The sequence below is a fragment of the Opisthocomus hoazin genome, chromosome 20 (assembly GCF_030867145.1).
Source record: "Opisthocomus hoazin isolate bOpiHoa1 chromosome 20, bOpiHoa1.hap1, whole genome shotgun sequence".
Lineage (NCBI taxonomy): Eukaryota > Metazoa > Chordata > Aves > Opisthocomiformes > Opisthocomidae > Opisthocomus > Opisthocomus hoazin.
Window position 1 is genome coordinate 4,779,792 of NC_134433.1, and position 21,759 is coordinate 4,801,550.

The 21,759-nt window shown below is 65.9% G+C and overlaps 3 protein-coding genes across 3 annotated transcripts in view; 1 reads left to right on the forward strand and 2 right to left on the reverse strand.

The window, feature by feature from the left end:
• Positions 1-3,692: 3,692 nt before the first annotated feature.
• On the reverse strand, positions 3,693-6,709 carry DNAJC30 (DnaJ heat shock protein family (Hsp40) member C30). Its single transcript, XM_075440429.1, has one exon. It carries the CDS (start codon positions 6,707-6,709, stop codon positions 6,071-6,073), a length of 639 nt encoding a protein of 212 aa, XP_075296544.1. The 3' UTR covers positions 3,693-6,070.
• A 67-nt stretch (positions 6,710-6,776) lies between these two features.
• Positions 6,777-13,004, forward strand: BUD23 (BUD23 rRNA methyltransferase and ribosome maturation factor). The gene is made up of 12 exons (XM_075440049.1): positions 6,777-6,862; positions 6,956-6,993; positions 7,739-7,834; positions 8,038-8,120; positions 8,209-8,305; positions 9,214-9,310; positions 9,657-9,707; positions 10,291-10,376; positions 10,590-10,635; positions 10,946-11,007; positions 12,376-12,465; positions 12,615-13,004. The coding sequence occupies exons 1-12, from the start codon at positions 6,815-6,817 to the stop codon at positions 12,667-12,669; spliced, it is 849 nt and encodes a 282-aa protein (XP_075296164.1). The 5' UTR covers positions 6,777-6,814; the 3' UTR covers positions 12,670-13,004.
• A 305-nt stretch (positions 13,005-13,309) lies between these two features.
• Positions 13,310-21,759, reverse strand: part of STX1A (syntaxin 1A) — a 101,038-nt gene continuing 92,588 nt past the window's right edge. Inside the window, exons 7-10 of the mRNA XM_075440048.1 lie at positions 19,625-19,698; positions 19,170-19,307; positions 16,707-16,817; positions 13,310-16,145 (exon numbers count right to left, since the gene is read on the reverse strand). Of these exons, the coding sequence (XP_075296163.1) occupies positions 16,068-16,145; positions 16,707-16,817; positions 19,170-19,307; positions 19,625-19,698 (401 nt within the window). The 3' untranslated portion in view covers positions 13,310-16,067. The remainder of the gene's footprint in view (positions 16,146-16,706; positions 16,818-19,169; positions 19,308-19,624; positions 19,699-21,759) is intronic.

A 21,759-nucleotide genomic window follows, 5' to 3' on the forward strand; every position in this document is an offset into this window, starting at 1 on the left:
GGGGGCAAGCACCAGGCTTCTTCCCGGGGGTCTGGATGCCCACCCGGGAGAGGAAGGCCACCTTAGCACTTGGCTGCAGAGGAAAGGACCCCAGGGCGATGGCGTGAGGATGGGACGCGTTGCTGGAGCCCAGCCAGCCAAAGGCAACGCCGACGAGCCGCGTCACTGCCCTGCAAGATGGGAGCAGGCGCAGCTCCCCGCGGCCGGGCAGTCCCAGGCAGCACCGTGTCGGTCTGTCACCAGCTCCAGGACAAGCTTCCCCGGCCCTGAGCAGGTACCGAGTCGCCTTCAACAAGGGCTGGTGCGGCCCCGCGAGCGTGAACCCCCGAGGCGAGCGGTGGCCTCTCCCCAGTGCGGGGAGCGGGACCGTGTCCCCGGAGCTGGCAGCGAGGAACAGAGCGAGCCGGGCTGCTGTGGCCCTGGCTGGCTTTCTGCCCATGGGAGCCCGTGGTCCTGCTGGGCTGGCCACCACCGCGCTGCAGCCGAGGGCCTTCAGCCGCTGGGAAGCTGCCAAGCGAAGTGAGCCCTGTCTGGAGAAAGGGAAGGTGAGGGGGGACCTCATCGCTCTCCACAACCCCCTGACAAGAGGGTGTGGTGAGGGGGGTTGGTCTCTTCTCCCAGGTAACCAGCGACAGGACGAGAGGCGATGGCCTCAAGATGCATCAGGGGAGGTTCAGATTGGATATTCGGAAAAATGTCTTTACTGAGAGAGTGGTCAGACATTGGACCAGGCTGCCCAGGGCAGTGGTGGAGTCCCCATCCCTGGAGGGGTTCAAAAACCATGTGGATGTGGCACTTGGGGACGTGGTTTAGCAGGCATGGTGGGGTTCGGGTGACGGTTGGACTTGATGATCTCAGAGGTCTTTTCCAACCTGAATGTTTCTATGATTCTGTGATTCTCTGGTCCTGCCCAGCCTGGAGCATGAACTGCCCCAGGCGGTGGCCGGACCCCCGGCTGCAGCGGCCCCAGTGGGACGCGTACGGGCAGCGGCAGTGGGCAGCGGGCACACGGCCAGCGCGGCACCGCACAGCGGCTCCGGCCGCTTCGGCAGCCTGGCCTGGGCTGAGGACGAAGCCTCGCACGGGGCAGAGACGGGGCAGTGGCAGCAGGCAGGAGCTGGCAGCAGCACGGGGTGACGCAGAGCGGCTCTCGTGCCGGTGCCACGCGCTGCCCGCGCCGCGGGGCCTCACCAGGGGGTCAGCGCAGGAGGAGGAGGAGGAGGAGGAAGCACTGCCACCCACGCTCGTGTCTGCGCTCAGCCAGCCCGACCCAGGAGGGGCAGGCGGGAGGGACAGGGTGCTGGGGAGGGAAGGGGTGCCCCCAGCCTCCGGGAGACCCCCTGAGCCGCAGCCCCGGGTTGGGGGGCACGCCGGGCCCCGGGCGGGGGGCCAGCCAGCGAGGGGGGTGCCGGGCAGGGAGGGAGCTCTGTTAACGGTTAACCCTATTAACAGGTTAATGGTTAACCCTAGTAACAGAGCCACAGGGCACGGTGCTGCGGGGGGGGAGCTGCCCCCCACCCATGGGTGCTGCCAACTGTGCAGCCCTTCTGGGGGGGGGGCAGATCCCGGGGCAGGCGAGGGCGAGGGCTGTCCCCTCACCCCCCTCCCTGACCTGCCCAGCGAAGCGCCGAGCCCCCCGCGCCCGCGGGCCGCTCCACCCGAGCCGCTCCGCACCCCGAGCCTGCGGTCACGGGGAACTGGGGTTACTGGGGAATGGGGTCCGCGCTGCCCCGGCAAGGCCTCGGCGCCGCGGCCGTCCGGCTTCATCCGGGCTCATCTCCGCTTGCCCGGAGCTTTTGTAACCGCATCTAATTACCAAGTGGCCGTTAATAAAAACTCTTTAGTTTTAGTTCTGCTTCCCCCTCACAGTGGCACGGTGTGACGTCTGCGGTTCGGAACTGAAGGGTGGGAACCAGTAACAGGCAGCTACACAGAATGAACCCCGGGGTGATGGCGTGGTGCAGAGCAGTACGGGCCCTGGGGGCTGGGCACCAGGGCGGGAGCTGAGGCCCCACCAGCAGCTCACCCTTGGGCAGCTCCTTTCAGTGATGCAAATCTAAGAGCCGGGAAAAATCTGTGTCCAGGGGCAACGGAGCAAAAAGCCAGCACCCAGCATGCACACAACGCATGGCCGGCTGTAACGGCAGACAGAGCAGCGAAGAGAGCGGTGGGATGTGCCAGAAAATGTGTAAACGCGGCCCCAGCAGACTTGAGAGCGAGGAGGAAGAAATCCCTGCTGTGCCCATTCCGCTGGTCCCAGCAGAGACCTCAGGACGCCAGCCACGCAGGGTGACCTCCTCTCTGCGACTGCCACCCCCACCACCCGCGGGCACGGCCCGGGGGGCTCGACAGCCCCTGCGACCGCAGTTCGTTAGGGAGATTCGTTGTGCAGAAACTGGGTACGTCCCCAACAGGAGGCAAAGGCCGCAGTGAACCTGGGAGGGGGAGGTGTTCCCTGCCATGAGCCCTCCCCACCGCGGCCTCGCTGCTGCAGGAGGATGGGCTCAGTCTCAGAAACGACCCTCTGCGGCTCAGCACCCCCAAAGATCCAGCCTTGTCCCCAAGGTGTGAAGACAGCCAAGGCCACAGGCAGCTGCAGAGCTTCCCCCTCTGCTCAGCTTCAGCTGCCAGAGGAAGGCGCCGGGGCAGCGCTCGAGCCTGCGCCCAGGCGTGAGGGAAAGCAAACTCCTCACGGCTCTCACCGACCTGCTTGGTGCTTCTGCCTCTCTGAAGGCAGCTCTGTAACCTTCTCTGATGGCTCTGTAACCCTCTCTGATGGCTCAGCATCCCACCGACGGGAGCACCACACAGACCTCTCAGCAGCAGCACTGCTCAGCAGAGGCAGAACACGGGGTTCAACCACAGAGCTGGTCCCAGCGAGCCTCACGCACCCCACCAGCCCTGCTCGTGCCTGTGTCCTCCCCGACTCGGACCTTCTGATCCCGGTGGGGCTGTACAGCTCGCACAAGCCCCCGCCGTCGCCCCGCTGCTGTCACGGTTCGGCCCTGCTGCGCTCCCCCCAGCAGCCATGCCACAGGCACACTGCGCTCACCCGGCTAAAGCAGAGCCGCAAGAAACCCAGCTGCTCCTGGCACCTTTCCGTCAGGGGACCAGCCAGGGAAAGAGAAGAACGCGACAGCAGTGTTGGCACAAGCAGAGCGAGGGGCAGAAACCTGGCGTGCTGGGAGCTGGCAGTCAGCCTGCGCATCTGGACCAGCTCCAGCCACTTTGCGCCCGAGCTCCCGAAATCCTTCCGGGCACATTCGGGCCCGACCAGAGCGAAGGTGACGCTGGGGAGAAGCAGACGCTGTCTCACCCCGACCGGACAGGCTGGATGCCCCCAAGCACCCCTCCACGCCGCGCTTCCCCTCCTCTGACCAGACCAGGCAGCAGAACTGGAGGCAGCTGCAGCAGAGCGCACGATGAGCGTGGCACACAAACCAAGCGGCACGGACGGGGCTCTGGCAGGCAGGGGCGACGTCCCCGGTGCCCCACGGAGGCCATCCCCCCCACCGCTCACCCTTCCCAGCAGGGCCTCGGGGAAACAGGACCCCCTCCCCACGCTCTTCCTCAGCCTGCTGCAGTCACTATGTGAAACCCCAACCTGTCCCCCACCCTCCATTCTCCTGCAAGTACAAGGACCATTTAGCACCCAAGCCCACCAAAGGAAAGACGCGCCGTTTCGTCACCAGTTTATGGTTGGACACCTTTAATGTTCAAGATGCATCACGGGGACCTGAGGAAGAAGAGGAAGAACCAGCAGTACGAACTGCCCAAGCCCCCCTCCGAAAGGCACACGGATCAGCGCCGGTTTGGTGCCTGGCTACGTCACCCCCCGGTTCGGACACAAGCACCAGAGGCAGTCGGCCCAGCCGGCGCCATCGGAGCAGCCTCCCCTGTCCCGGCGCCGGGGCAGAGCACCAGAGCCGCTCCCTGCCGGGAAGGCGGCTGAGGGCTGGGCACGGAGCCTGCCAGCGGACAGCCCACGGCCCCAGGCCTCGGCACTTCACAGATTGAAGGAATCTCCATCCAGAGGACAGCCGGTGTTTGGCAGCGCTGCCTCAAAAACCTGCAAGCCACGACACCAGGAACTAGCGGGGTGCTTCCCATGGGCATCCCCAGCTTTTCCAGCCTGGAAGAGAACGTTTCCTGCCAAAATCTGCCACAGAAGCCAGCTCCGGTTTTCCAGGTGACTTGGTTTATAGCAGGAAAACGCATCAGCACGTGACACAGAGCCACAGCTCCGGAGGTTTCACTCTGCAAGCAACGCCCTCGAACGCCCGGCTCCTGCTCTCCACGAGCCGACGTCTCAGCCCCACGGCCCCACACAGGGACGGACTGACAGCCGGAGAGGGTCCGGGAAAGCTCTCGCTGCCCCTGGGCTGGAGTTGCTCCAAACACGCCGTGAGCTCTGGAGTCGGCAGCTGGGAGCGGCACAACGCTCCAGAACAGGCAGAAAGCTCTCCCGTCCGGCACGCACCCCGCTCCAGCAGCCGCCGCGCGCCCTGCCACGCTGCTGCCTCACGGAACGCCGCAGCCAGAGAACACGGGGCAGAAGGTGTGCGTCTCAACATCTTTGTGCTGGGTGGAAACATAACCCAGGGCGACCGCAGTGCGAGGCGAGGGCTTGGCTCTTGCGCAGACCACTGCCAGCCAGGCCCAGCAAATCCGGCGCGGAGCAACGCAGACAAAGTCGCTGGCACGCTCAGAGCTCAACACCACAAAGCTTCGCTCGCTCCACACGCAGGACCAGCACGGCGCAGGGGAAACCTTCGCCCCAGGAAAGACACGAGCTCTGACAGACACAACCTTTAGTTCTTAAAGCACTTCAATACTTAAATAGGCAAATATTCTGATGTGCAAATGATGCTGAGACACACGTGAAACACAAGTAACGCCGCTCGGCAGCGTACCACCCCCCTGCACGACGGCCTGTGCGGGAGGGTCTTGCGCAAAGCTCCTGGCACGCTCAGCCAGACGGAGCTGGTCCGACACGGAAGTGGTTTGGGCAGCTCCTCCCGGCGACACCGCACACTGACCAGGACACGAGCTGCCACGGGCCCAGGATTCCTTCTTCCGGGGTGCTGACGCCAAGAGTTCCGTACTCAACCCCAAGGTTCGGAGACCGACGCTCCGCCAGCTCCCCGAGATGCAGCGACACCCGGCGTGACTGTGCTTCATGGAGAGCCACAGGGACCCGCAACCCCCGCGCCGCTGCGAGCACCCCCCGAACACACACAGCACACAGACACCGCTGAGCCCTTTAATCTCTGCTGCGGCTTGGAACAGGCACGCGGCTCCCACCGAGGCCAAACAGCGGTGCCAGCGGAGAGGACACGGCACAGCCCACAAAGCAGCGTCCCCGAGCCACGTCTGCCTGCCGGGCACTGTGTCTGCGGGTTGTGTCGGCAGAGGGGGCACGCGGCAGCCGGCAAGCCCCCGCACCACGTCCGCAGGCGCACGCTGCGGCCCCAAACTCGGTGCCTGGTGGTCACACGCTGCCCACAGGTCACACCAGGGCCACGCACCATGCGTGCAGGGCACACCTAGTGTCCGACGGCTACACCAGCGGAGGGGTCAGGTCACACCACCCACACGCGGGGCCTGCTGGTCACACGCAGCGTCCGAAGGTCACGCCGGCAGAGGGGACGCGTCCCAGTCCGAGGAGCAGGGTGCATCCGAAGGTCACGCTGGTGGTGGGGACGTGTCCCAGCCCGAGGAGCAGAGCCCAAGCAGGGTGCCTGCTGGTCACACGCCACATCTGAAGGTCACGCCGGTGGAGGGGACACGTCCCAGCCCAAGGAGCAGAGTGCCTGCTGGTCACAATCAGCGTCCAAAGGTCACGCCGGTGGAGGGGACGCGTCCCAGCTCAAGGAGCAGAGCCCAAGCAGGGTGCCTGCTGGTCACACACCGCATCTGAAGGTCACGCCGGTGGAGGGGACACGTCCCAGTCCGAGGTGCAGACCCCGCGCACGGGGCCTGCCAACGTGTGGTGCAGGGCCCCTGCAGCCGGCTCCATGCCCGCTACGGACCCACCGTCCCCGCGGGCGCCGGGGTGGGTGCCGCGCCGTCACTTGAGGCCATAGAGGATGGCGAAGCCCAGGCAGAAGACGAGCCCGACCGAGAGGTCGCAGAGGAACTGGAGCCGGCCCTGGGCCGCGGCCTCCTCCCGGCGCAGCCGTAGCTCCCTCAGCCGCGCCCGCAGCGCCCGCTCCCGCTCCAGCTGCTCCCCGTAGTGTGCCCGGTAGAAGGCGTCGAAGTCGAAGGGCGGCGGGCCGGCCCCGCGGCGGGCGGGGGCGCGGGGCGGCGGCGGGGCGGCGGCGGCGGCGGGGGCGCGGCCGGGGGGCCGCGGGGCATCGCGCAGGTCGCGGTCGCTGAGCAGGCCGCGGTCGTAGCGGCGGCGGAGCGCCGCGCTGCCCAGCACCCGGTAGGCCTCGCTGACGGCGGCGAAGCGGGCGGCGGCGGCGGCGCTGCCGGCGTTGCGGTCGGGGTGGCAGCGGAAGGACTGCTCGTAGTACGCCGCCTTGATCTGCGCCGCCGTCGCCGTGGCCGGGACCCCCAGCAGCTCGTAGAGGTCGCGGCCGGGCCGCGGGGCCGCCTCGCCGCCCGTCTGCGCGCCGCGGGCCGGGGGCACGGCGCGGCCGGGCCAGGGGGCGCCGGGGCCGGCGGGGAGGAGGCGCCGGAGGCGGCCGAGCGCTGCCGGCTCCATCGGGCCGCGCCGCCCCAGCGCCCGCCCGACGCCGCCTGCTGGGGCGGCGCGGAACAGTGACGTCACAGGGCGCGGGCACGTGGCGCGGTGACGTCACGTGGCGGCATGGCGGGCAGCGGGCGCCGGCCCGAGCACCGCGGGCCGCCCGAGCTGGTGAGCGGGGGGGGGGGGGGGGGGGTCGGGGGTCGGTCCCGGGGCTCCGCGCCTCGCCGCCGCCTCACCGCCGCCCCCTCCCTCTCCTTGCAGTTCTACGATGAGGCCGAGGCGCGGAAGTACACGCAGAAGTACGGCGGGGGGCGGGGGGCGGGCAGCAGGGGAACCCGGCGGGGAGGGGGGGGAGGGGAGGGGAGGGGAGGGGACCTGCTGTGGGGGCTTGAGGGGGGGGATGGCCCCGCCGTGGGGCGGCGATGGAGAAGCCCGTCGTGTGGGGGGGTAAACCTGCTGGGGGGGGGTCCTGGCGTGAGGTCTGGGTGTGGGATCCCCCCGTGGGATGGCGGCAGTGGGTCCTGGCGTGAGATGGGGGGAGAATCCCCAGTGGGATGGCGGTGGGGTCACCTGCCGTGAGGTGGGGGGGGGATCCCCCCGTGGGGCGGTGGTGGGGGGAGAATCCCCCCATGGGATGGCGGTGGGGGGGTCCTGCTTGAGGTGTGGTGGGAATACCCCCGTGGCATGGCGGTGGGGGGGTCCTGTTGTGACATGGGAGGAGATCTCCCCGTGGGGTGGTAGTGGGGGGTCGCTGCCGTGGGATGGCCATGGGGGGGGTCCTGTCGTGAGGTGGGGGGAGAATCCCCAGTGGGATGGCGGTGGGGTCTCCTGCCGTGAGGTGGAGGGGGGGAATCCCCCCATGGGGCAGCGGCAGGGGGTCCTGTCATGAGTCCTGGGGGGGGAAATCCCCCCGTGGGGCCGTGGTGGGGGGTCGCTGCCATGGGATGGTGGTGGGGGGGTCCTGTCGTGAGTCCTGGGGGGGGATCCCCCCGCGGGGCGACGTGGGGGGGGGGTCGCTGCCCGTGCCCTGGCCGTGCCTTGCAGCTCCCGGGTGGTGGAGATCCAGTCGCAGATGTCGGAGCGGGCCGTGGAGCTGCTGGGCCTGCCCGGGGACCGGCCGTGCCTCCTCCTGGACGTGGGGTGAGTGGTGGCCCTGCCCCGGGTCCTGGCACGTGGGGCACGGGGGGCTTCGGCCGCGCCGGGGGCTTCCAGACCCCACGGCATCTGCGTCCCTCCGACGCGGGCTGAAGAAGAGGGGTCGGTTGCTGTAGCGTTGCGGCCGGCTGGGGTCACCCTCGGGCCAGGCCCGTGATCCCTGCGCCTTCCCCCCTTCCTCCCCTCAGCTGCGGCTCCGGGCTGAGCGGGGATTACATCTCCGAGGAGGGTCACTACTGGATTGGCATGGACATCAGCCCCGCCATGCTGGGTGAGCAGCCCCTCCTCGCCTCGCCTCGCCTCAGAGGTGGCCCCAGCGGGGGGAGCTGGCTGCTTGAGCCGGGCGCTGTTCTGTGCAGATGTGGCCGTGGAGAGGGAGGTGGAAGGAGACCTTCTGCTTGCAGATGTGGGTCATGGCATTCCCTTCCGGCCTGGCATGTTTGATGGCTGTATCAGGTGAGTTTGCTCTCTGATACTCCACGTAGCTGCATCGTCTGTACACGTTCCGCGTGTGGTGCCGAAGAGAAGAGCGTGACTGTCCCTGTCAGCCTCTCTCTTTGCTCCGTGCCACTTGACTCCACCTCTCCGGGACAAGCTGCTGAGATTCTGGGTGGCAGAGGCAGCTTCCGACAGCTGTTTCCCAAGGGGTGCTTCTCTTTATTTTGTGCTGGTGAGCTAGGAAGTTTATTGAAGTAAATAAAATAGCACTGGGGATATTGTCAGGAGGGTCCCCGCCTGGACGCGGTCCTGTGCAGCCTGCTGTAGGTGACCCTGCTTCAGCAGGGGGGTTGGACTGGGTGACCCACAGAGGGCCCTTCCAACCCCTACCGTGCTGTGATTCTGCTCCAAGGAGGAAAACAGAGAGTATGTCTGTACCATTGCTCAGCTGCAAGGTCAGTCCCTGGATCAAAGGTTTAGCGGTTGGGTTTGGGCTGAAGGGCTAGCTGAAGGGGACAGGAACACTTTTCTACTTAGAGAATACCTGAGGAGGGTGCTGGGAAGGAGCAGGGACTGTCTGTTGCTGGTGGAACGCTTTGTTTGGGATTGCTCACCGGCAAAACCTCCATGTCCACACAAGGGTCACAGCTAAGCACGTGAATTATTTGAGCACCTGGCCTAAAGAGGATGCTTGGTGATTCTGTTGTGCTTGAATAACTACTGCACCTTGCTGAGTTTTGGCACAGAGAGTCTCTGGGGGGGGGGGTGTAACTGCAAAACAGAAGGCAAAGCGATATGGAGAAAATGAAGTTGTTTCCCTGAAGCCTAGTACATGCTTAGTGCTGGAAGGAAGCTCAAGGGGGGGTGCTAGGCTCTGCGAAAGAGTCACTGGCTCAGCGTCCCAGGGGTCTTGTTTTCTTCCTCAGTATTTCCGCAGTGCAGTGGCTTTGTAATGCTGATAAGAAATCCCACAGCCCTCCAAAACGCCTTTATCGATTCTTCTCAACTCTTTATACTGCCTTGGTAAGTGTCACGCTCCCCCAGTCAGGCCTCTGCCTGCTTTTACCTCCTTGTGGGTGCATTTTAGCAAGGTGCTTTAAGTCGGGTATTTTAAGCAAACGCTGCTCTGAAGCGAAGGACTGGCAGCAGCACCCGTTTCCTATCTCCTTGCCGGTCTGCGTGCTGCGCCGTGCTCCCCCGAGCGCTGCTGTTACGCCGTGCCTCGCTGTGCTGCGGCGAGCTGGCCCTGCCGCCCCGGCAGCGCTCCTGGGAGCGCTCTCCAGGGGCTCGGGGAGGCGGGCGCCGGTGTCTGGGCTAGGAGGTGGGTGACTGCACGAGACGGGCTGGTGAGTGACTTTCTTTCCTGTAGGCCCGAGGATCCCGAGCCGTGCTGCAGCTGTACCCCGAGAACGCAGAACAGGTACGGGACGCCAGGCAGCGGGGAGGGACAGGCAGGGACAGGCAGAGGAGTCGTGTGCTGGTTGGGGCTCTGAATGCGTCGTGTTTCTCCGTCTGTGGCTCTGTCCTTCCCGTCACGTGTCAAGCTCTTCAAAAGCCCAGAAAAAACGCGTGAGGAGAACGCCCTACGTAATCTCTGTTGCTTCACAGATTGTCTTGGGCTGAGCCTGAAACAAATTGGCAGGACGCGATCTGAATCTGCTGTCTGCATTTTCCCGTGTGACTGGGTTTGACGACTGCCCTGTAGTCGTCAGCACTGTGCTGTTAACTCCCCAGGGCTGGAAAATCCAGCCCAGTATCCCTCTGCTAGAGAGTCTGCTGCGCCAGTTAACCCAGGCTAGACTGAGGAGCAGGGAGAGCCAAATAAAGGCAGCGGACTGGTGTCCGGATGCTACTGCAGAACTGGGAGCTTGGTGCAGAGTTTAACAGGAGCAGGAGCAGCCCGCCCTTGGCATGGGCAGCTAGCTGTGGCTGAGCCTGGAGGTCTCGTGGGCAGTGCTGGTGGACAACCAGTCAGTAACTTCTGCGTGTGCTTCTTTTTGCAGCTGGAGCTCATCACGGCCCAAGCCATGAGAGCTGGCTTTACCGGCGGAATGGTGGTAGATTACCCCAACAGCACCAAAGCCAAGAAGTGAGTCCTGTGTGTCTGTGTCTGTGTGTGCTTGGCGTGAGGCCTGGGTTTAGCAGTGAGGTTTTTTTCCCAAGCTGTTCCCTTTCCCATGATACAGTCCTGGACAGAGGTTACGGCTTAGATCTGACTGTTATAAACAGTCTCGGTCTTGCTTGGGGACTGGGAATTGCATGCCGAATCCCAGCTTCATGCTCCTCGTTCTTGTTCTTTCAGGTTCTTCCTTTGCCTCTTTGTTGGGGTGTCTGGCACGTTACCGAAGGTGAGGAGCTCCGCCAGGCAGCAGAGTTGCCTTCCTGGCTGCGGGGTGGTGTGGGAGAGCTGTGGGCGAGAGCGGGAGCCAGGCAGCTCTGCGTGTGCAGATGCAACTTTATTTGTGCGTTTGCTGTCAGGCTCGCCAACCCCTGCTCTCCCCGAGATCTGGGTGCTTTGCTGCGATTTCTGGAAGACCAGTTTGTTCCTGCTCCAGTGCTTCCCCTTGCAGAGCCCTGGCTTCCCCTTAATGTAGAAGGCGTGACCGTTGGCTCTGTCCGCTCCAGAGGAGCACGAAACTTCCCAATTCTGCTTTTCAGGGCCTTGGTACTGAGTGTGCTGATGGAGAAGAGATGCACCAGGCCAAGTTCACCAATGAGAGGTATCATGGGGGGGTGAAGCTTCAAGTTCTCCCCAGGCAAGGAGCGAGGCGGGGCGCGGTATAAGGACTGGGTTTTGCTGACTGAGGACCACAGCACTGCCATGGGAGAAATGACTGAAGGGAGGGGACTGGGAGGGCCCCGGGCACCCCAGATGGGCGCTGCTTTGTCTTGTTGAAGAGCCCCAGGCACAAGGAGCAGAACGGGTTGGTTTGGAGGGCCTTGCTGTGGCTGCCTGGGGCTGCTGTTGCTGCTTACCCGAGAGCTGCAGCTGAGCATTCAGTCTGAGCTGCGCTTTCTGTCTGGCACTTGGCTCTCCAGCTCGGCGCTGTAGCATAGGCCAGTGGTGGTGGCAGGGGGAATGGTTACAGCGCTGGCGACGGCGCGCATGGCTTTTCTTGTTGGGGAGGCAGGCTGCCATGCCTGAGGCCTGGTGTTGCCTTTCTTCTGCTGTCAAATTCTTTGCTTGGCTCTGCTTAGCTGTGGCTCGGGGAGGGGCTTCTCCTGCTGGCCAGGTCTCCTCCCATGGTAGTGGTGCAGGGAGGAGCCCCTCTTGCAGCCAGTGGGAGAGACAGAGAACAAAAAACAGAGGAATGTCGTCGTGGCTGCCAGGAGCTTGTGGCTGCCATGTTTTCCTGCCTCTTACACTGCTGTTCGCTGCTCGCTTAGTCCAGGGCGTACCTGGTCTTGGAGGGCAGTAACAGAACTGGCAGCTTGTTGGGAAGTCAGAGGCTTTGTCTGCTTTGTTCGGAGCAGAGCAGACACGGGGAAGGTGGTTGTGCTTGAGCCCACATTCCCCCGAGATCCCAGAGCCCCACGTGCTGCTGGTGATACGGCACTGGGCAGTGCTGGCCTGCTGCAGCCCGGGGAGGGGAGGTGTCCCTCGGCTCAGAGCCAGGGCTGGAGGCAGCCTCCTCCCCCAGCACGTCACAGAATCACAGGATCACAGAATGGTTGGGGCTGGCAGGGCCCTCTGTGGGTCACCCAGCCCAACCCCCTGCCCAAGCAGGGTCACCCAGAGCAGGCTGCACAGCACCGCGGCCAGGCGGGGCTGGAATATCTCCAGAGAAGGAGACTCCACAGCCTCCCTGGGCAGCCTGGGCCAGGGCTCCGTCACCCTCAGAGGGAAGAAGTTCTTCCTCGGGTTCAGCTGGAGCTTCCTCTGCTTCAGTTTGTGTGTCTGGAGTCAGACTGCTTGGCCACTGGCCCCAGTGCTGGCTGAGCCTCTTTCGTCCCGGAGGTGGTGGGAGGGCTGCTCCCTGGTTAGTGAGCCAGAGGGCATGCCCAGTTCTGGGTGGCAATCCTCCAGGGCAGAAAGCTCTGCCCCTGCACCTCAGTTCCTCTCCAGCTGTTGTCCGCTTACTCTGTAGGACACGGTTCAGAAACACCAAGGGCAAGTCTGTGAAGAAGAGCCGGGACTGGATCCTGGAGAAGAAGGAACGTAGACGACGACAGGGCAAGTAAGTTCAGCTGGGTCCTGCCTCAGCTGAGGCTGCCTGTGCTGGCCTGGCCTGCTGTCACCCGTTCAGACTCCTGCCGTGACCCGCTTCCCCTCCCCTCCCAAGCGACCTGTGGATTGTGCTTAGCTGCCTTCTGCTGTTCTCCACAGGGAGGTGCGAGCAGACACGAAATACACGGGTCGAAAGCGCCGCCCTCGCTTCTGAATTGCTCTGGACGCTGCTGAGGTGGAAGGCGGTGTGGTGGTCCCTCCAGCGAGCCTCCCATGGACAGCACAGATGGGCACCCCAGGCCCGGGTCTTGCTGGGACAGGTCGTTGTGGCTCTTGGAGGTGCAAACTGGCTCAGGTGCTGCCCAACAGCCAACTGCAAAGCTTCCGGCCCTGTTTTCCCGGTGAAGGTGAAGTGGCAGACAGTGCTCGGGCCGCTTGGTGTCTGCAGTGCCATTGCTTATCTTCCCAAGTGTGTGTGAGCCAGCTGAAGCTCCAGGTGAGCCAGAGCATCGCGTCCAGCCTCCTCACTAAACAGGCAACGAGTCGGAAGCGTTCCTGGTCTGTGTCGTGCCCTCGGCGCAGGGGGGTGCTGAGGTGGGAACAGAGCACCTCGTTCCCTGCCAGCTCCCCCTCTGCCTGCGGGCAGGGGGTCAGGCAGCATGAGGGTGCGTGTCCCATGAGGGCAGGTCTTGCTCCTGGCAGAAGTGCTCGTTACTCCTGGGGCAGCTGCTCCTGTGGGCACTTTGCTCCAGGCCCATCCTGACTGCTTTGGTGCTCCCAGGGTGCTGGGGCTGTCAGCCCAGCTCCCCGTCACCTCCTCCCTTCCCCTGAAAGAGAGAGGTGCCAGCCAGAGCTTTACAGTTACAAATGTTTATTCTACATAAAAATTCCACAAAATGGGAAGCTGTTTTGCACCCAGAGCTTTGGGAGAAGAAAGGGAGGCTAGCAGGGAGGGAAAGGGTGAAGGAGAAAAGAGGCAACGTACAGTGTCATCCAGCCCAGTGAGACAGAGCAAGCCAGGGTCAAGATCCACATAGAAAACAAGGACACTTAGCTCACAGTACAGCAACAGTACAACTCCACAGGGGGCTCGGAAAGCCTTCAAGTACATAAATTACAAAAAAAAAAAAACCAATCCCCAGTTCGAGTGCAAGCTGTGCGTGCCCCACACTGCTCGTGGAATACTGCATCGACACGCTCCCGGCACTGGGAGGGCAGGTGGCACTTGGGACAGAGGCGGTGTGACCCGAAGGACAAGCGGCTGGGGGCTGGAAAGAAAAAAGTGAGATGTCTCCCCAAAGCACAGCCACGCTGTTGGTGATTCGGTCTGTACATGCAACGACGGGTAGGTAAAAAGGAACCCAACGGGGCTTCGCATAGTGCAGGGGAAATTATTGCACCAAAACACCCTCCCCTCACAGCGAGGACAGCGTGAGCCTGCCGGCGCGGCACCAGCGGCCGCCTGCTCCTCCGCCTCCCTCGCGTCGGAGCCCGGCACCGCCGCTGCCCGCAGGACCCCGGCACGGCGCCCGCGGCGGGATCGCCGGCTGCGGCCGCGGCGGGCTCCTGCTGCTGGGGGGCTGCTGGTGGTGGTGGCACCAGCACAGGAGGAGCGAGTGCCGGCATCGCCCCGGTGCTGCTCCGGGCCTCGCGCCTTGGCGGGGGTGGGCCACAGCCCTGATGTCGTGCGAGCTCGCGCCACGGGAGCCGCTGCTTGGAAGAAAAAGGAGTCGCCGTGTGCTAGCAGCGGGCATGGCCGCAGGGCCAGCGCCTGAGGAGCGTTTTCGCCTGCCCGCCCAAGACCGCCCTGCCAGCAGTGTTATTGCTTCCCGGAGGAGGGGGCCCAGGCTGCGGTGGCGGGGGGCTGCGCGGGGCCGGGAGCGGCAGACGCGTGCCCGCAGCGCGAGGGCCCTGCCCGCGCTGCCTCCTGCCCTGGGCTCCAGAGCCGGCCTGGCCCGGTGCCCCGAGCCCTTTGCACAGGGGCTGCGGCTCGCGCCAGTTGCTGCGGGACTGTGAGAGAAGGGGGCTCCGGTCTGGGGGGTCCCATGGCCGCAGGCGCCGGGGGCTTGGGCCGGGCAGGGGACTGGGCTGGCCGTGCTGCCCGGCGGTGGCAGAAGGCAGCCAGGACCTGCGCTGCGGGACCTCGGGTGGCGGTGGCAGGGAGCGAGCTGTGGCTGGGCCAAGAGCCCGTTTTCTGCCACCGGTGTCCGCGCTGGGGTTCGGCCCCTCTCCCCGCGTGCGGCTGCGAGCTGGGTCCCGCGCTCCTCCGTGGTGCCCTGCTGCGTGCGTGGGCCAGCCCGGAGCCTGCAGAGGAACGCGAGGACACCGGGCAGGGGCAACGCGGGGCCCCTCCGAGGTGCCAGCAGGCTCAGGCCACCCCGCAGGGGCTGCACCCCCGCGGTGGGTGCGGCGGGGGGCACAGGGCACCCCGCTGCTCCCTCAGCACCCCACCGAGTGCGGGTGCCTCGCCGGCTGGCCCAGGGCAGGAGCAGGAAGAAGGGCAGCATGCGAGGAGGCGGCAGGGGCGGGCAGATGCCAAGAGCTGGCGAGGAGATGGATGGGGCAGCCGGGCACTGCCCTGCTCAGGAGCTGGTAGGATAGAGGAGGAGGAGGAGGAAGGCTGCTGCTCCTGGCTTGCAGGGGGATGGATGCAACAAGGGCTGCTTCTGGGACCACGGCAGGAGGAAGCCCAGCCGCCGCCAACCCCCTGCCGTGGGTGCCTGTGGAGGAGCGAGGCGGGGAGCAGCCCTGCTCCCAGGCAAGCGCTGCCGGGGCTGCGGGCATCGGAGCCAGCCCCAAGCCCCGACGAGCTGGCGGGAGCCGGGGCCGCTGTGCGCTGGGGCCGGGAGCAGAAAGATGGGGCTGTGGTGCTGGGCGAGCAGTCGGTGAAACGCGCTGGCCTTCAAGCACCCGTTGCCCTCCCGCCCTGTCCCCATCCCCAAGCAGCAGCCCCTCGTCCCACACCACTCCATCAGGCACCCGCTGCCAAGCAGGGCGCGTCCAGCCCCTGGCACCCACCGTGGGGCGAGGGCTGGCCGAGGAGGGGGCCTGCGGCCGGGCACGGCCACGGGCCAAGGGCACCCCTGGGGAAGGGCCCCGCCAGAAGCAGCCCGAGGAAAGGTGTTTGCAAGCACAGACGCGGCTGAGGGACATGAGAGCTCTGGCTGGAGGTGGGGGGGAAGCTGGGGGGGGGGTTTGACTGGGCACTGTGCTCACGAGGACCCCTAACACCCTTTGTCGCTCCCTCCTCATCCTCTGCCATCGCTAACACAGACTGCCCGGCACAGGAGGAGCAGCAGCGCCCGAGGGCACCTCTGTCCCTGCCCCGGTCCCCGCCAGCCACCCGGGCTGGAGCAGTGATGAGAGCTCGGGTTCCCCCCAGGGACCCCCTTGCACCCATCACCATCCCCTGCACCCTGCCTGCGCCCCGGGGCCGGCGCTCCCTCCACACAGACGCACCGCACCGCACACACAGCGTCACAAACAACCATGCATTAGAAACTGAAATGCTGCGGGGAGGCTCCGGGGCTGCGCGGTTCGCTCCGGCGCGGCTGCGGCCCCCCGGCGCGCGCGGCTCCATCCATCGCACGCAAACAGTCCCGTGGGGCGAGTCTAGCCGAAAATGCCGCCGAAGGTGGAGGCGATGACGATACCCAGGATCACGCAGCAGATGATGATCATGATCTTCTTCTGCTCGGGTGTCCCAGCGCCGGCAGGGAGAGAGGGGAGAGGAGACTGTGAGTGGCGGGGGCAGGATGGCCCCGAGCGCCGGGGGCTGCGAGCTGCCCTGTGCCTTTCGCCCGTGGTGGGCTCTGAGCAGCACGGTGGGAGCCGGAGGGGCTCCAGCAGCCCTGGGGCAGGGACGGGCACCCTGGCTGCCCCTTCAGCCCCAAGCTGGGTCCCCGAGCTGCGGAGCTGATTGGGGATCAGGTGTGGGGACTGGGGCGGGCACCGTGCCTTTTCTCTGGGGTTTTTTCGGCACGGGACGTGGCTGTCATGGTGGGCCTGGCCCATGGCACCCACCCTGTCCCTTTCCCTGCCCCTGAGCAGCAGCCCTGCCCCATGGCTTGTTGTCAGCGCTCCCACAGGCCATGTCGGGGAGCTCTGCCCCGGCCAATGCCACCAGCGCTGTGCCCAGTGCTGCGGGGTGAAGCAGGGCCCAGGCAGCCATGGGGCTGCCCGCTCCTGGGGCAGGCGGGGGTCTGCCCCGGGGCGGAGGTGTCGGCGAGCCCGGCCAGTGCCCTGACTCACCCGTCTGGCTTTGCTCTGGTACTTGACCGCTTTTTTGGTGTCGGACACGGCCCGCTCCACGTAGTCCACCGAGTGCTCCACGTTGTACTCGATGCGGTCGATCATCTCTCCCTGCAGAGCGGGGACAGAGCCCAGGCGCCCGCGCAGCCGTGAGCCCCCTCCTGCTCTGCTCCCCGGCACCGTGCGGACGTCACCCTGCCCAGCAGCCCTGCGTGGGAGAGAGGGGGACCGTCAGCTGCCTGCGGGCACCGGGTGCTCCGGGGTGCCCCGGGGGGGGGCTCTGGACCACGGGCTCTGCCCCAGAGGGCTGGCACCTCCATGCACATCCCAGCAGGGACGCAAGGGTGAGGGTCACGGGGGTTCCCCAGCCCAGTCATGGCCTGGTGACCGCCCTGTCTGATATCTCAGGTGACATCAAAGCCGTAACAGGATCCACACGGACACCGCACTGGATGCTGCTGAGATGGGAAGCGTGGTGGGGGAGCGAGGACTGTGCCAGCCATGCCACGTGGGATGCTCACAAAACCACGCGATGCCCACGAAACCATGCGCATGCAGGGACGGCCGCTCTGATCTGCACACGCGCTCTGCCGAGAACGGAGGGCCCCGGCGTGGGGCTGGGGGGGCCGGACTGAAGGCCAGCTCCCCCAGCCTGTCCACCTCCTCTGTCCCCATCCTGCCGGCCCAGGGAAGCAGCCAGGTCCTCCAGCACCCACAGACCGCTGGTGTGACGAACAGGGTGGCAGGGGCGGGCGGCTCGAAGCCCAGCGCTCTCCTGCGTGGCACGGAGGGAGTCGGTGTGCAGAGCTGGGGTCCAGGGCCAGCGGCTCTGCAATGCTCCTTTCTCTGGAGAGCACGGGGAGGGGGAGCCGTGCAAGCCCAGGGGTGCTCTGGTGTTATGCCCCCCCCCCCCCCCAAGCACTGACCCCCACCAGGCTCTCTGCTGCTCCCTGCCTTGCCTAAAGCTGCTGCTTCTCCTTCCCTCCCTGTGCCACGGCCGGGGCAGAGCCCGGGGGGAGCATCCACAGAATCACAGAATCCCAGCATGGCCGGGGTTGGCAGGGCCCTCTGTGGGTCACCCAGCCCAACCCCCTGCCCAAGCAGGGTCACCCAGAGCAGGGGGCACAGCACCGCGGCCAGGCGGGGCTGGAATATCTCCAGAGAAGGAGACTCCACAGCCTCCCTGGGCAGCCTGGGCCAGGGCTCCGTCACCCTCAGAGGGAAGAAGTTCTTCCTCGGGTTCAGTTGGAGCTTCCTCTGCTTCAGTTTGTGCCCGTTGCCCCTTGTCCTGTCGCTGGGCACCACTGGACAGAGTCTGGCCCCGTCCTCCTGACCCCCCCCTGCAGATATTTATGGGCATTTCGAAGGTCCCCTCTCAGCCTTCTCTTCTCCAGGCTGAACAAGCCCAGCTCCCTCAGCCTCTCCTCGTAGCAGAGATGCTCCAGTCCCCTCCTCATCCTCGTAGCCCTCCGCTGGACTCTCTCCAGTAGCTCCTCATCTTTCTTGAACTGGGGAGCCCAGCACTGGACCCAGCACTGCAGATGGGGCCTCCCCAGGGCAGAGCAGAGGGGGAGGAGAACCTCCCTCGCCCTGCTGCCCACACTCCTCTTGATGCACCCCAGGATCCCACTGGCCTTCTTGGCACCCAGGGCACGCTGCTGGCTCATGGTCACCCTGTCGTCCCCCAGCACTCCCAGTCCCTCTCCGCAGAGCTGCTCTCCAGCAGGTCCGCCCCAGCCTGTCCTGGTGCCTGGGGTTGTTCCTCCCCAGGTGCAGGACCCTGCCCTTGCCCTTGCTGAACCTCACCAGGTTCCTCTCTGCCCCACTTTCCAGCCCTCTGCTCTGCTCTCATCAGACCCCCTTGCAGCTCTGCACCCCTGCTCCTGGTGCCAGCAGCTCGGAGCCTCCCCCTCCCCCAACAAGGCAACGCAGGGTGTGGGCAGGGTCCAGCCCCGGGGCAGACAGGACGGGGCACTGACACCAGCAGGTCCCAGCGCCGGGCGAGAGCCGCGGACATGCAGGCGCAGCCATGCAGAGCAGAGCATGCAGCACCGTACCTGCCACTGGCGTCTCCTCGGGCCGCGGCAGCATGGCGAGCAAGAAGGGGGGTGAGCAGAGACACGGGAGCGCGCGCCCGGCGGAAGGGCCAGGGGCCACGGCCTGGCAGGACCACCGAGGCCGGCGGCACCCCCAGCTCACCCGGCACCAGGGCGATGGAGGAATCCCCGCTGAGCGGCAGCCACCCACTCCCCTCCTCCAGCCCCGTCACCGGACCTCCCGCCCCGGCACACAGCGGCCCCGGCTCCGGGGCGCAGGGCAGGTGGCCCCAGGGGGCCCAGCTCAGCCCCGCGGGAGCCGTGTCGGTCCCAGATGCAGTTTTTCCCCTCAGCACCCACCCAGGCAGCCCCGTCGCCCTCCAACCTCCCCTGGTGAGCCAGCCATCGGGCCGCGGCATCTCCCCACCTGGCTCTCCACCAGCATGGCCATGTCCATGAACATGTCGTGCAGCTCCCGGATGCTGTTCTCCAGTTTGATGATCTCGCTGTGCCGGGTCTCGATCTCATTCAGTGCCTGCTTGGTGATGTTTGAATCCATGATGATCTGCGAGAAGACAGAGCCACTGAGCACCGTGCTCAGGTACCGGGGCTGGGGGCACCACGAGAGGGAAGAGCAGGAGCCCTGGAGCCCCTCCAGCCATCACAGCCAGGCAGTCTGCAGCAAACCCCCACCCCACCCTCGGGCCAGGACATGGCCCCTGCTCAGGCAGCAGCGCCAGGACAGACCGGAGCGCCCGGGTCCCACCTCCTGCTCGGGCTGTGCTTGTCACTCCCATACTGGGACCACCATGGTGGCACATCCCCAGCCAACCTCCCCAGGGCGCGCGCGCTGGCTCGGCTTTAGCCCGCGCCAGTGTTTACCCCAGAGGAGAAGATGGCCGGGTTGCCGCTCTCCAGCATGTCCTCCAGCTCCTCACTGGTGGTGGTCCTGCCAGCTGCAAGTGACACAACACGAGTCAGCCACGAGCCCCCCGTCACAGCCACAGCTCCCGCAGCCCCACCAGCTCTGGTGGCCCCACAGCATCTCCGGAGAGCGGAGCGGAGCAACGCTTCCAGCCCCAAGAGCGCACCGGGCAGCTCGAGGGGCGGCCATCCTGCAGGCCAGCTCCGTGCCAGCCCTCTGGAAGCTCTTTGGAAGGAGGTCAAGCTGCCAGCTTGGCCCAGCTTCCCCAGGAACGCCCGCCTGTCCCTCCTGGTCAAGCTGCCCTTTGCTGCAGGGCAGGGTGCGGGGCCAAGGGACCGGCAGCCACCCGCACCCGGTCGGCGGGCTGTGGAGGGGGAGGGCTGCAGAGCAGCGGGCTGGGAGCGGGGATGCTCCCAGCGAGCCCCATCCCGGGCCAGTTGAAGGCCACGGGGCTGAGCAGGGCTCCCTGGGCTGGTGCTGCAGGCGCTGGGCTGCCCGGGTTCCAGCCCTGCGGCTGCGACACCGAGCTGGTTCCGTCCGTCCCCTGCTCCTCGGCCCCTGCGCGGCTCCCTCAGCCCCGCAGCTCCTTCGGGCACGTTGGACCAGATGACCCACAGAGGTCCCTTCCAACCCCGAACATTCTGTGATTCTGTGATTCTGTGACTGCCCTCCCTGCCCCACGGACACGCTCCACGCTGCTACAGAGCAGAGGGAGATCCATCACCGGGTGATAATCAGGGGGTGACGCCGATCCTCCACCCATAACTGCAGCGTGTTCTTCTCCAACAAGCAGGGAGCACCCATGAAACGACAGTGCTGCACAGGGAGACGGCAGCGGGCAGGCTCCTGCTGGGGCTGCCCAGTGGGAGTGGGGAGGGGGCGCGGGAGCGGGTGGCACCGGCACAGAGGGCAGGGGACATCCCACCGGTGGGACCCGGAGTGAGCAGGCAGGCGCAGCTAATGAAGCGACTTCACCAAGCAGGCGGGGAAGGGTTGGGGTCTGGCTCCCCTGCGAGGTGCTGCCCACAGGCAGGGGTATCGACGGGGACAGTGACGTCCCCCAGGATGAGTCCAGGGCTCCTCTGAATGCGGGAGACGTGGCAGAGCGCGGGCACAGCCCACAGGGCAGTGCTCCCTGCTTCCAGCACCAGGAGCTCAGACCAGTGAGGTGCGCAAAACCTCACACCCGGTCCAGATCTTCACCACAAGCAGGTCAGCGCCCCGGGGAGTTCCGCGGGGGCCCTGCCCACCCAGCCATGCCCGGCCACCACCCGACAGCCACGGTGCGTGCTGCCACCCAGCCTGGGGAGCTCCTCCAACATGGACACCTCCACGCTTCATCACACGTCTCTCTTTGCAAGGTCCTGCACCCGCGTCAAGGCAACCCCCAGTGCCAGCACAGACTGGGGGAGGGATGGAGGGATGGATGGAGGGAGGGAGGGAGGGATGGATGGAGGGATGGATGGAGGGAGGGAGGGAGGGATGGAGGGATGGATGGATGGATGGATGGAGGGATGGAGGGATGGAGGGATGGATGGAGGGATGGATGGATGGAGGGATGGATGGATGGATGGATGGAGAGCACCCTGCAGAGAAGGACTGGGGGATGCTGGTGGGTGACAGACGGGACATCAGCCGGCCACGTGCGCTGGCAGCCCCGAAGGCCAAGCGTCTCTTGGGCTGCGTCCCCAGCAGCAGGGCCAGCGGGGTGAGGGAGGGGATGCTCCCCCTCTGCTCCCCTCTCCTCACCCCCCCTGCAGCCCTGCGCCCAGCTCGGGGGTCCCCACCACAAGACAGCGCTTGGAGACGGAGTGAGGGGGGGTGAGGCTGGACATCGGGGAGGAATGTTCTACGCTGAGGGTGCTGAGGCCCTGGAACTGGGTGCCCAGAGGAGGAACGTGCAGCCTCCTCATCGAAAGCAGGTAGCAAAGCTTTCCGGCTGCTTTCTGGGCCATGTGAGACACCGAGCACCCAGACCGGGCAGGGTGGCGGGATGCAGAGCTGGGCTGGGGTCCCTTGCGAACGCCGTCCGGGCTCCGGGGGGCCAGAGGACACCCCCAGACGCGCAGCTGGGAGCATCCCCCGCCCTGCC

Bases quoted from the DNA above. Each gene is read 5' to 3' on its own strand.
- BUD23 (XM_075440049.1), top strand. From the start codon at position 6,815: ATGGCGGGCAGCGGGCGCCGGCCCGAGCACCGCGGGCCGCCCGAGCTG. The intron at 6,994-7,738 runs GTACGGCGGGGG...CGTGCCTTGCAG, and splicing joins GCGCGGAAGTACACGCAGAA to CTCCCGGGTGGTGGAGATCC. The intron at 11,008-12,375 runs GTATCATGGGGG...CTTACTCTGTAG, and splicing joins GCCAAGTTCACCAATGAGAG to GACACGGTTCAGAAACACCA.
- DNAJC30 (XM_075440429.1), bottom strand. From the start codon at position 6,709: ATGGAGCCGGCAGCGCTCGGCCGCCTCCGGCGCCTCCTCCCCGCCGGC.